Here is a 13,495-nt window from a genome sequence, read left to right on the forward strand (position 1 = left end):
GTTGTATCCAGGTGTTATTTATAACGTTTAAATCAATGATAAATTAATAACGTTTACATTAAACTACTGAAACAGAAATGACAGAGAAAAAATACACGGAGGCATTTACAGGGGCAACAACTTCCTTTACATATTTGATGAAATCATTAAAAAAGATAACATTGAATCCAATACATTTATTCTCAAATAGTTTGTCACATAAGACAAACATTTCTGCATGCATTCTCGCTGAAATTTTATTACTATAGCTTAAATGCTAATCACGTCTCCATAATAAAGCTAAGGTCCTGAGTGCATACCTTTTTTGTCTGCCATGTTAACTTTCTTCTTAAGTCAGTGTTGGAATAATAATAGACTTGCATTTACTATTTGTCATGTATAAAAATAACTTGTAGCCATAGGTTTTATTAATAACGGTCACATGGCTGACATAATCTGCCAAAACAGAGAAAGGGCATAAAAATATATATCTACTACTGGTTTCACGACTACAAATTGGCGTCAACATATTAAATGTAAATCAAAATTGGTGCACAATGCAACAAGATGAAATAAAAAAAATCATCCTTCAAAAGTCCATGCAAAACTAAACTATCCAAAACCTATTTCAGTTACTTATTTTTCTAACTAGTACGTTCATTAAAATCGATTTTGGAACTGTATATTTCACCTAGCTTATATATAATTATGAAATACTAAATATATGTATGTAAAATAATGGTGCATTTCTATATATTTGATTTTGGTGATATTCAACTATGTATTTTATTATTATTATTATTATTATTATTATTATTATTGTTCCTATTACTTTATCTCTGTACATTTTCACCAGCTCAGTCTGGAGCAGAAAGTATGAATAAAGCATATATTTCATCTCTCACTCTGAAACAGCATGTTATATGAAAAAGGGACACATTGCAATTCACAGCAACCTAATTTATTTTTGATGACTCCATACTTCTTACATAAAAAACCGAGTGCTGCAGAACAGAGTTATAGATCCTTTGAAATGATTTCGCTAAAATAGATGTAACTGCCAGCATTTACATTGCATATTTAAAATCGGCAACTACATTAAAATATTTTCAACTTTAAAAATGTAAATGATTGCACAAAGTGGAAATAGAGATGATCATCTTTACGAAATGTATAAAAAAAACTAGTATACAAAACACACCAGAGATTCTCATTATACTTACCAGTGCATTAATCAAAAAGTCTTTTTTCAAACTGTATGCCGTGCACGTATTGTTGACAACAAAGCGGTGCTTCTCACATTGAAAGTCACCAAACTTTACTTCCTGGTTGATGAAACGAGCACAGCACGTGATATGAACATATAGGAATATTAAATCACGTTTGTCTCACTTAACTAACAGCATATCTTTTGTAGCACACAGTCCATTCCGGAAAGTCATAAAGAGGCTTCCTTCATTTAAGTACGCTTGAGATTAATTAGACCTGAGACGTGCCATGGAAGTTCGAAATAATTGGAAACTCTGCCTTACCGGAAGAATATCTGTAAGATTGCACTGCATTCTGTTACTGTTGCCCACTAAATGTATTTTATTTTTATTTGTAAATATCAACCCACTTCCCAAGCGCTTGGGTTAGTTGAGCCGCATATACCACTACAGCAATCCAAATAAAGTAGAGTGCAATAAAGCTACGATAGCCATTTTTCATTCTAGCTTATCATGAAAATTGTAAGGAATTGAAATAAATAAATAAATAATGCGAAATAGAAAGGGTGATGGTCGATTGTTTTGTGGGTGAATATTTATTTAACATGAAAATAACGTGAGGCTTAACTATTCACCTTCTACACTTTCATCGTCTCTATTATGTTACTTGCGTCAAATATATTGATGTACGCTCGAAAATTTGTCACCTACTTGTTTAGTTTAAAAGAGTAAAAAACAATTTATGAATGCCTCATTTCAGTCGGTCATAAAAAAACATCAAAGTCGGTTCACTACTTTTTAAAAAATTTTATAATGTCAACATTTTTCTGAAATATTCAACACTTTCTCTTAACAACATAGGGGCATTTAAAGAAAAATCGTAGTAACTGAAATAACATTTTAATAAAAATATACTGTTATTCCCATTTAAATTGTTATTGAACTATGTCTAAGGTAATTTTCGAAAGAGTAATGGAAATAAGTGAAGAAATATCATACATATATAAAAGCACTCCATTTAATCTATTTCAATGCAAATGACAGCAATATGCACTTTTTAAGACACAATCCTATGCTATAAACGTATGCAGTTTTACTCTAACCTTAATTAAAACCTATTAAAATAATGAAACAATGTTGAAAAGATTAACCATAATCTTAACCATAATAAAAACGTTTTTAAATGGTGCGATTTGTAATCTGAAAATGAATAACCAGTCAAGAAGTTGTTAGTGAATAATATTTATCATTTTAGGCCATGACAGAGTAACTAAAATGGATTCTTGGAGACCGAAGATAGAGTTTTAAGACGACGTGCTGGTCACGGGACGGCTAGGTGTCTGCTCAAGATTTGATGGCATTAAAAAGGAGTTAAAGCAGCCTTCTGGGATAGAGTAGAGAATATCTTACTGAAAAGTTAAGTAGGATTGAGACTTCCTACATCTAGGCCTGGTCCCTTAAGCATATACCTGGTAGTCAGACCAGTCACGTGATCGGCCTATTGGGCCAATGTTCATGTTGCTGATCGGTGGTTTGTGAGTTCAATATTTATTTATTTTTCCTCTTATGTGAAGTCACTTCACCGGATGAGAGTAACATTCGCTCTATTACTAGTGTTACTAGTGTTAACATTTACGGTAACAATGTCCCGTTGCGTGATACAGAAAATCCCACAAAAATTAAGTTGTGATATAATTTATGTACATGTTATGCTGGTCTTCAAACCTGTAGATAATTTATTCGTTTGACATGACCAAATTTCAAATAAATACAAAATAAAAAATCAACTAATATTCATCAGAAAGCAATATGGTGTCAAACATTTGTCTCTCTCTGCATTTGGTTCACTCAGCTGAGATAGGTGACGGATTTTAAACAGTTTGTTCTAAGATAAATCTTCAATAACAAGTATATTAAGTAACTCCATATTCAATGAAAACCCGTTTAAAGGGCAAGTATTTCAGCTATGGTCCATTTGCGGGCGAGCGAGGGCTGCGTGTGCGTTAGTGTTAGAGAAACATCATAATCTAAAAGCCTTTCAGCATATTGCTTGTCATACTATATTTAATATTTAATCTTACCCTGGCAATTAGTCCCGTGGTACCCGGGAGAACACATACATCTATAAGAATTCACCATGTCAACACATGTCCCTCCATTCTGACAAGGACGACTGGAACATTCACTGATTTCTAGAATAAGAACTATGAATGACTAGAGGATCAGAGAGGCGATACCGCCTCCTGATATTGTACCGCCAGCTGGAGTAAGCGCATTCATATGGACCCCTCCCCCCCCCCCCCCCAAAAAAAAAAGGGACACCACCACCAACCTTGTGCTTGACAAGCACTATGAAATGCAATCAACAAGACTTCTCAAAATATGCAATATATATATATATATATATATATATATATATATATATATATATATATATATATATATATATATATATATATATATATATAGTACAACCAAGCAGATTTTTTAATTGACCTGCATTTCCCTAACATTGATCACTCCTGTGATTCTCTAGCCAATAGGCCTATTGGTTTTCCTTGAAATGTATTGTCACTGTTGCATATCTGCTAACAAAAGAGAAAACCTAGGGGCAACACCGGGAACATCTCTGCTAGTTTTGAAGATATGAGGGGCAAGAGAATATGCAAAGCTCAGTTCATGGTGAAAAAGTAGGTCAAAAGTCAATTTCAATATTACAGTATATGAATTTCTATTCAAGTTCAATAGCAACCATGGTCATTCCATTGCCAATTTTGGAGATTTAAAGGCCAGAAAACATGCAAAGTTCAGCCCATCGTAAAAAGTAGGTCAAAGGTCAATTTCAAAGTCACAATTAGATTGCCAGTATATGACTTTTGAAGATATGAGTTCACAGTTATATAGTCACAGTTAGATTGCCAGTATATGACTTATTCAAGTGAAATAGTAACTATGTGCATATCTTTGCCAGTTTTGGAGATATAAAGATCAGAAAAGGGAAAGGTCAAAGGTCACTTTGGGGTCACAGATAGATTGCCAGTATATGACTTCCTATTCAAGTTCAATAGTAACTATGGAACTATCTCTGCCAGTTTTGAAGATAAAAGGGAATGGAAATTTGCAAAGCTCAGTTCATGGTAAAAAGTAGGTCAAAGGTCTTTAAACTATGATAACTTTCATGATAATTATTTACTGAGTCATAAAGTTACATCAAAAATCGATCACTGTCTCATAGCTATTCACAAACCAGCAAAATTGGCAAATGCTTGGCCAACCGGTCTTCTAAAGGTCTTGGGGTGGTATATAAAACAACAAAATTATAGGAGCAGTGTTAATTTTATTATGCTTGTATTAAGATAAGTACTTTACATCAATGAAAGTGGAAAAGTGGTATTAACAGGGTTTTTATAAGAGCCTTCCGGTACCTTCCAATTCAAAGTGTCACCAATACGATTTGGGGTTTATAGCAGACATTATTATTTGTTACAAAGATGCACAAAAAGGTACATCTCCATTTTTGAAAAACATAACAACACTTATACCAATTAAAACACTGTAATGTTGCAGAATAGAGATTGGCTGGTTTTTGAACGTTAAACAGTGAGATTGCATTTCTAAAATGACTACAGTATGATGGTGAACATTATTTTATTTGTGTCATGTATCGACAGCTACATCATAAGGTTGTAAATCAAAATAGATGCACAAAGCTAACACAAAGATAATAATCTCCACAAAGCATATTAAAAACTTAATCAAACCTACCCTTTTTCTTACTAGCGTATACATAGATATAGAAAAAAATTGAAAAGACTAATTGAACACTTGATACTATGTACGTTTTGTTGACAACAAAGCGGTATCTCTCACGAACCTCAATTGTCCTTCCTGGTTGACGAAGCGAGTACATGACACGAAACAATATGTAGCATATCAACTCACGTCAACCTAACACAGGTGGCATCAAATCCTTTGGCCCCAAACTCCATACTTGTTTACATGCATTGTGAGGTTTTGAACAAAGAAGTCCTAACACCTGCTATAAAAACTTCAAAATAATTAAATGAACCACCAGCTCGGTGGAAGAAAACATGTAAGCAGTGGACCACTTGGCGACTGGCTTTCCATTGTGAAAGTCAATTATTTTGCTAATTTTTTGGGTTAGTTGAGCCACCTTTATATACTGCACAGCTAAAGCAATTATGACAAATACAATACCTCTTTTCAGTTGTGACTTTTAAGAATAATATTAATTAAAATATCAGTGAGTTAGATAAAGAATTTAGCTTAACTATAGTTTATTACCCCCTAGCAGCTTCAGTAGACGCGACAGACGTCTAAGCTGCTTAAGTTGATTTCAATTCAGTGATAATCCCCATGAAGTACATCAATCCACAGTGAGTATGATAGGGTCTGGGAATGGCCCCTTAGGGGCGACTATTTTTTATGTGATTAAAAAAATTGAAGAAAGTGTAGCTAAAATATTTTGCTATTTCTGCCTCCCACTGATGCAGCTTATATACTGTGTCACCTTAATTGGTCCATGAATCTCAATGTATTTTAATGGTTCACTCAGCTGATGAAGGACGCTCCTTTTATCATTTTAGAACAGTTGATTTTAAGGTGTATCACCACGACAAAAAACTCCAGCATCTTCACTGTGATCACAGTTTTCGACCCCCCCAAACGCTGTGACTACACGAACCGATGTTGGGTTCCCACCCTGTGCAGTCGACATCGTCCAACCATATGGCTCCATTACCTTGCCCAAAATACGCTGCTCTTACGGCAACTGCGTTGGAATAGGAAAGGTATAAGGACTTGCAGAAAACTTTGGCATCAGTGTTATCCCAGCTGTCATCACACACTGTACCCCAGACTCCATCATAGTAGACTTCAACTCTTCCAGCGTATCCGTCATTGAACTTTATGCCAACAAGACGGTATGTGGAATCGTTCACAAAAGCTGGAATGTTAAGATAAAACTTGTTACACGGGGAGCAATGTTCTCTCTCCCTCTCTCTCTCTCGTTTCTTCTTCTTCTTCTTCTGTATGTGTGTGTTTTACGTGTGTGCGTGTTTGTGGCAGTGTGTTTGTGTAAGTGTATATATACACAGGTATTGTTTGAAATAAAAATCACTGTTTACGACTATGATGCGACGATATGTAAACAAACCCTCATGGAACTGGGAGAGTTACAGTTTTTCTCAAAAAGTATTTTCCTTTTTTTAGGCACAATTTAGTGAAAAATATGAAATCATATATTTCTATTTTAAAACGTCTTTTACCTGATTCACAATTCCTACAAATGGAATTTTGATTCCAACAAGCGGGCTCATGTTGACATAGCTGACTGCAACAATGATCTTTTACTGTAACGAGAATGACCACTGTTCATAATATATCTTAATAAGCTTAAAAGTCGTTCTTATGTCCGGGAATTTGAGAACACAATATCTACATAACCAATAAATATAACGACATTATCATTGTTTTTTTACTTATCAGAGTGAAGGAAATATACATAATCAGATGACTGGTCAATCAAAGAAGGAAACATATCATTAATTAGATGATAAACAGTATGCAGATTTAAAATAATTGTTTACAAACAAAAAACTAACTCTTGTTTTTAATCAGTATTTTGTTTTGCAGGCCCCAGGAAGATGGGATGGACTTATGCTGCGTGAAATGGAACTCTGCGACATATCGACCAGAACCAAAATCAACAAAACAGTATATGATTGGTTAACATGATAATTAGTCTCACCTTCACAGTTTGTCCCGTCGTACCCAGCAGAACACAAACACCGATGAGAATTACCCACGTCAACACACGTCCCACCATTCTGACAAGGACGACTGGAACATTCACTGATTTCTAAAGTTTAAAAGATATCACAGATATTACCAGGGAACGCGTGGCCGTAAAGCACACACACACACACACACACACACACACACACACAAACAGCCGTTTGTCTGGTGTTACATTAGATATAAAAGTGAAAATTAAACCCCTACTTTGGCAGTTTGTCCCGTAGTACCCGACAGAACAGAGACATCGATATGAATTCACCATGTAAACACACAGCCCACCATTCTGACAAGGACCGCTGGAGCATTCATAGAGTTCTAAAATACCCAAAAATTAAATAAGACGATATAAAATGTGTAAAACTCTAAATGGCTTCTTTAGTCAAATCAAACAACATAAGGATCGCTAACTGTAACACAATTTTAACGTACTTATGATACGTGTTATAACTATAGAATCACATTCTTACTCTCCCCGCCTCCCGTCATTCACACAGTTTTTTTCAACGTAATATTTTATATAATTTAAGGTACAGGAAGAACATTCATTCCCTACCTTGGCAATTTGTCCCGTGGTACCCGACAGAACACAAACATCGATAAGAATTCACCATATCAACACACGTTCCACCATTCTGACAAGGACCACTGGAGCATTCATCGATTTCTAAAATTCCCATAATTGAATACGACGATATAAAATGGATAAGAAATAGAACAGAAATAGGCTTCTTTAATCGTATCAAACAGCATATAGATCACTAACTGAAATACATTTTAATCTGCTTATGATACAACATTGGTCAAAAAGGTTGTCCCACCCCCATTTCCATGTGCTTATATTTCCAAATACTCTGGCCCAATTCCGCTACGTTGATTATGAAGAATGTGACAATATCCCACAAAACAGAATTGATATCCGCGTTAAAGGCTTGTCGCACCGTGTACAGGATATATTTGCAGTACGCACACGCGGTCAGTACGTCAATACAAACGCGGTCAATACGTGAATACAAACGTGTGAGGCAATGGGGAATACCCGCTTTAAGGGTCTGCCGCTAGATGGCGTGGGGGTGAAAGCAGTCCTTCTTAAATCTCGCAGAATCTCGCTCACGGCTTTACACCAGAGTTTAACATGGAGCGTGTGCACGCGTCGCTGACAGTGAACCAACTTAAACGCAATTTACTTGAATGTGGTGCTATAACATCTGGATGAAAATGTGAATTGACTGAAAGGTATGTGTTTTCTTTTCATTTAGTGCTTGAAAAACACGAATGCTAACTATTTTCCTTGAAAAAAATCGAACATTAGTCGAGGTGTGTGTGTCAAATCTGACATGTTATGTACATGTAGACTACTGTAGGTACGAGTAGGCCTACGCTCATATTTTGTTTTAGTAGCACGAAAGACGAAGATTTTTTATACTTAGTAAATGTACTTATTTTTTTTCTTTATAAGGTTACCCAAAGAAGGCCCATATATTGGGGGCAAAGCCTGAAACTGTCGATTTCAGGACCCCAGGACAGCCAACTTCAAGAGCAGGATAAAATGATTACTTCAGGAATCTTACCATCACTTCACATCAGCGGCAAAGATTGATGTAGCCACCAGTTAGGCCTACCCTAAAGCTGACTTACAGGCGGCTGTGATGGACAACTATTGCTAAGTGCCATGAAAACAATAATGCATGGATAGAGGGAATGATGTAAGTGAAAACAGAGGTCTAATATTAAGAATCAGGCCCAAATATGAGAAAGAATTATCAAACTAGGTGATGTGTGACATCATAGAAATATAAAATTGTATCTTAACTATTTAATGCTGTAACCATCTACCATGCTTTAATGGGATATGACTATTTTAGGTTGAGGAACAAACAGCGAAGGACACTGAGCATAGCAAGTTACAACAAGGAAAGAGCGCAATCTGACACAAGGAGAGACAATGGCGGATCACTGCTTCCAGATTTGGAGAGATAATGTCAGCTACAGAGAAGAAGTATATGAACAAACTGTATGAATAATTGTTGTGTCTAAAACCATTGCAGACACATGACAGTTGGACCCGGACCCGATTTCCCCTTTTTGGAATGTGTATCTCGTGCACGAATCTGGGCCTAAAGAAAACCCGCGAATACTATACTAAGTTAGAAGGCCAGATGTTCATTACAAATCGCCCATTCTGCTATTTTGCTGTGTTTACATTCAAAGATCTGTTTGTGGGGTTGATTCATTCTGACGCTGGATATTTTTCTACATGTATTTTGCCCAGGATAACTTTTTTTAATGAAAAACACTATAGGAAGTATGTGTCAACAAGTTTATAGAAAGTACCCCTGTATGAGATGGTTTTAGCTGCAATCATAATTTTGAAGTGCAATTTTAAAAAATGTTTTCACTAAAATGAAATAATTTGGTGGTGCTATATTCTTTACAAAAAGTACTTATGTGTTTATGCTGTTTTTAATAATATTTAACTGTAATGAAAAAAAACCCATGATGCTATTTTGTAAAGTATTTTAGTGGGATGAAATAAATTGCTAGTTGTATTTACAGCAAATAATTTGCTTTTTCTGCTTTTTAAAGAATTTTCAAAGTGATGACATAATGTGGTGGTTCTATTCAAGTAAAATAATTCATAAGTACTATTTTGTAAAAAGGAACAAAAAACTGTGTTAATTTGTAAAATGTTTGCTTTCTTTAATTTTTATTTCTTAAACTGTTACAAAAAGTTTTCCATACCTACAGTGATCCATTGGCTGAGAAATTGCAGCTATATATTCAGGAAAGTTATAGCACAAATAAATTATCTAAGTATTACATGGTTTCATGGTTTTTACTATGGACTGAATAATTATTTTGTTTAAATAAAATATTTGGTTTTGCTGCTTTTTAATGAATTTTCAGAGCGATGAAATAATATGGTGTTTCTACTCAAGTAAAACAATTCAGAAGTGCTATTTTGTAAAAAAAGAACAAAAACTGTTCATTTATAAAATGTTTTCTTTCTTTAAATTTTATTTCTTAAACTGTTACAAAAAGATTTCCAAACATGCATTATTCCATTGGCTGAGAAATTGCATCTATACATGAACAAATAAATTATCTAACTATACCTAGTTTTATGATTCTTACGAGGTACTGAATAATGATTTTAAATAAAAATAATTATTTAATTAACATTACCGGTCATGCTCAATACATCAATAAAAAAGGATATTACTTAATAACACAACCTTATGCGGGTAGTAGGCTACCGGGACTTATATATATTTACTGACAACTCTTCTGAAATTACGGACATAAGAAAACGCACTTTGATAAATCATACTTCCTAGGGGCACTTTCTTGCTATGGAGCTCTCTTTCCAAAACTTTATAAGTTTTGCCAAGATCAATTAACCTTTTTACGTGTATTCTTTTTGAGGCAACTCGTCTATCTTTAGGGGCCGAATTACTGTTCCTGGGTCAAGTTGTAACTGACCCTTTAACATGGAAGGTGTGTTGACATGGGCAACCCTTCACTTCAAACGAAGCCCTGAATCCTCAAGAAAATTATGCCCACCTTGCCGACTTTGACATTCAGGTACACAACAATACTGAGGCATGTTTATTAAGGCCAGTACCACAGTCCAACGTATACAATATCCAACATGGCGACCTAGGAAGGACTGAATTCACACTAGCGACACCTGGCGCCAAGCGGGCTGGTATTCCTCATTGTGAAGAAAAAGGAAATTACTTTCGCCCTGCGTAGCATTCTCTTCATAAATGATGAGTGCGTCCCACATACGCAGGTAGCAAGGCAAACTCAGGGAATGAGTACATTGCACCTTGCATTTAGCGTCCCTGTTTCTCACGTGGACCCTTTGACTCGCAAGGCAGACTTGCGCCTTTCCACTGCAACCTTCCCTCTACTACTACGTACTCCACGACCACTACTGCACCCAAAATTCGCAAGGGCCGTACTATCCTAAAATTCGTGAGTCCAGTTGTGACCGAGCCTTTAAGGGAGCCCCCATAAGGAGAGGGAATCATTACAAAACGTCCAAACGTGCAAAACAATGGCAACGGTGCGGGTTTTGAAAAAAAGGTATTTGGCAATAATTCTGCAAAGAAGATACCTTTTTTAACAAATGACAAGCCTCGGATACGAAGCCGACCCTGTGGTGGGCTTCGGAGCCCTCTGAATGACCCCAGAATACGTGTATTTTGTTGTTTTTGAGGGCAAACGGTGCAATTTGAAACGGATAAGCACTATAAATCAGCCAATCAAAATTCTAATTTCCAGTGGGGAGTATTAGTGTAATTATTTTTTCAGAAACCGAAGAGGGCTCAGGACCCCCTTGACCCCCTCCAAACCCGCCACTGATATTGCTGATATAACTTAAATCACCTGATCATTCTTTCCCACAAATGCAAACAAACACACCCGCTCAGAAACACTAAAATGCGGGAACGCACGCGTACACCCCAACACAAACACACACACACTGGTTTGTTCAACGTTATGTATGATATATAGGCACAGGAGGAACTTTAAACCCCTACCTTGGCAGTTTGTCCCGTGGTACCCGGCAGAACACAGACATCGATAAGAATTCACCACTTCAACACATGTCCCACCATTCTGACAAGTAAAGCTGGCGCATTCATTGATTTCTAGAATACCAAATACTTAAGATAATATAATTTTTTACAAACATATTATATTGATTTAGCAAATATATATCACATTTACATTATACTTGGTCACACGATGAAACAAGCGACAACCGACATATGTCGGTGGTCTCTAAAGACTTTAAAAAGTTTAAAAATCTTCCGTTTACTTACCCGTTTCTGCTGAGATCAAATTCTCTAAACGCTGAGTAAGTTGGTCACTTATCCCCTCACGTGCAAACACGAGCGACAAAACAAGGGCAATCACCAGTGCAACACACATTATCCCTACTAACACCAATACTGTTAGTAAGCGCTTATGAACTTTAGTCTTTGGTGGCTGTGTAATCCTTTCATTGGTATCAAAGGCATTTTCGGTGGGATGATGAATTATTAAGCTCTCAAAATCACTCGGTGTCTCTGCTGTTGTAAGTTCGACCTGTGGTGACGTTCCGGGCCTGTATGTTGCATTCTCATACGCAGTGTTCACATTTTGACAGGTGGTACTTGCCATGATACCTAGAAGTTTTTTTATCATATTTAATTATACAGCAATTTGTATATTTAAAACGGTGGGGATTTCATTCAAAGATGTTCATGTCTAAAAAAAAAAAAAAATCATTTTAAAAATAGAAACTCGATACACCTATTTTCGATTAAATTTATCACACATGGCTGATATTCCCTAATATTCTTACTCATAATTTTATTACTATATATATATATTTAACGTTAAGCATTTTTTTTAAATAAAGCTTCATTTTTGGACGCAGATCTTTTTTGTCTGCCATGTTTACTTTTCTCAAAACTTTTGCTGGAAACTAAATGCAACGTTTAAATAAATAATAAATTAATAATGTGCAAATTTATCTACTGAAACAGAAATTATAGAAAAAATACACAGAGGTATTTACAGCAGCAACAACTTCCTGTACATAGTTGACGAAACCATTTATAAGGAAACCTTGAATCCAATACACTTATTTTCAAATAACTGTAGTTTGTCTCATACATGTATTCTCGCTAAAATGTTATTACTATAGCTTGAATGCTATTCACGTCTCCACAATTAAAGCTAAGGTCCTGGCTGCATACCTTTTTTGTCTGTTATGTTAACTTTCTTCTAAAGTTAAAACCAGTGCTGGAATGATAAAATTTAATTTGCATTTAATTTACTATTTGTCATGTATAAAAATAACTTGTAGCCATGAGTATTATTAATAACGGTCACATGGCTGACATAAATTGCTGAAACAGAGAAAGAACAGAAAAATATACTACTGGTTTTACAATTAAAAATTGGCGTCCACATAGCTGAAAAATGTAAATCAAAATTGGTACACAATGCATCAAGAAGAAAGATAACCATCTTTAAAACGTCCATGCAAAACTAAACTATCTCAAACCTTTTTCAGTTACTTATTTTACTAACTGTTGTGTTCATAAAAACGATTTTTGAACTGTATGTTTCACATCTCACTTAAAAACTCATTCTTCTTCCTGGTTGATGAAACGAGCACAGCACGTTATATGAAAAAATATTCATTGCAATCCACAGCAACGTAATTTATTTTTGATAGCTCCATACATATTACATAAAAAAGCAAGTGCTGCAGAATAGAGTTTTAGATCCTTTGAAGTGATTTCGCTAAAATAACTACCACCATTTACATTGCCTATTTAATCGACAACTACGTAATTTTTTTTATCTTAAAAAATTTAAATGGTAATAGTTGCACAAAGCAGAAACAGAGGTGATCATCTTTACAAAATACAAAAAAACTTAACAATTCGAAAAATACCAAATATTCTTATTATACTTACCAAATG

The 13,495-nt window shown here is 35.2% G+C and overlaps 2 protein-coding genes across 2 annotated transcripts; both read right to left on the minus strand.

Annotated features, from left to right (window-relative positions):
• Positions 1-4,435: 4,435 nt before the first annotated feature.
• On the minus strand, positions 4,436-7,667 carry LOC147760373 (uncharacterized). Its single transcript, XM_087019267.1, has 5 exons — positions 7,561-7,667; positions 7,212-7,322; positions 6,958-7,068; positions 6,476-6,559; positions 4,436-6,153 (listed from the first exon to the last, which is right to left on the minus strand). The coding sequence occupies exons 1-5, from the start codon at positions 7,616-7,618 to the stop codon at positions 5,852-5,854; spliced, it is 666 nt and encodes a 221-aa protein (XP_086875393.1). The 5' UTR covers positions 7,619-7,667; the 3' UTR covers positions 4,436-5,851.
• A 3,176-nt stretch (positions 7,668-10,843) lies between these two features.
• On the minus strand, positions 10,844-12,180 carry LOC147760374 (uncharacterized). The gene is made up of 3 exons (XM_087018754.1): positions 11,840-12,180; positions 11,555-11,665; positions 10,844-11,007 (listed from the first exon to the last, which is right to left on the minus strand). The coding sequence occupies exons 1-3, from the start codon at positions 12,177-12,179 to the stop codon at positions 10,844-10,846; spliced, it is 615 nt and encodes a 204-aa protein (XP_086874880.1). The 5' UTR covers position 12,180.
• Between the last annotated feature and the right edge of the window lie 1,315 nt (positions 12,181-13,495).

This window comes from Lingula anatina, chromosome 8 (assembly GCF_051362555.1).
Source record: "Lingula anatina isolate TDL-2025a chromosome 8, LinAna3.0, whole genome shotgun sequence".
NCBI lineage: Eukaryota > Metazoa > Brachiopoda > Lingulata > Lingulida > Lingulidae > Lingula > Lingula anatina.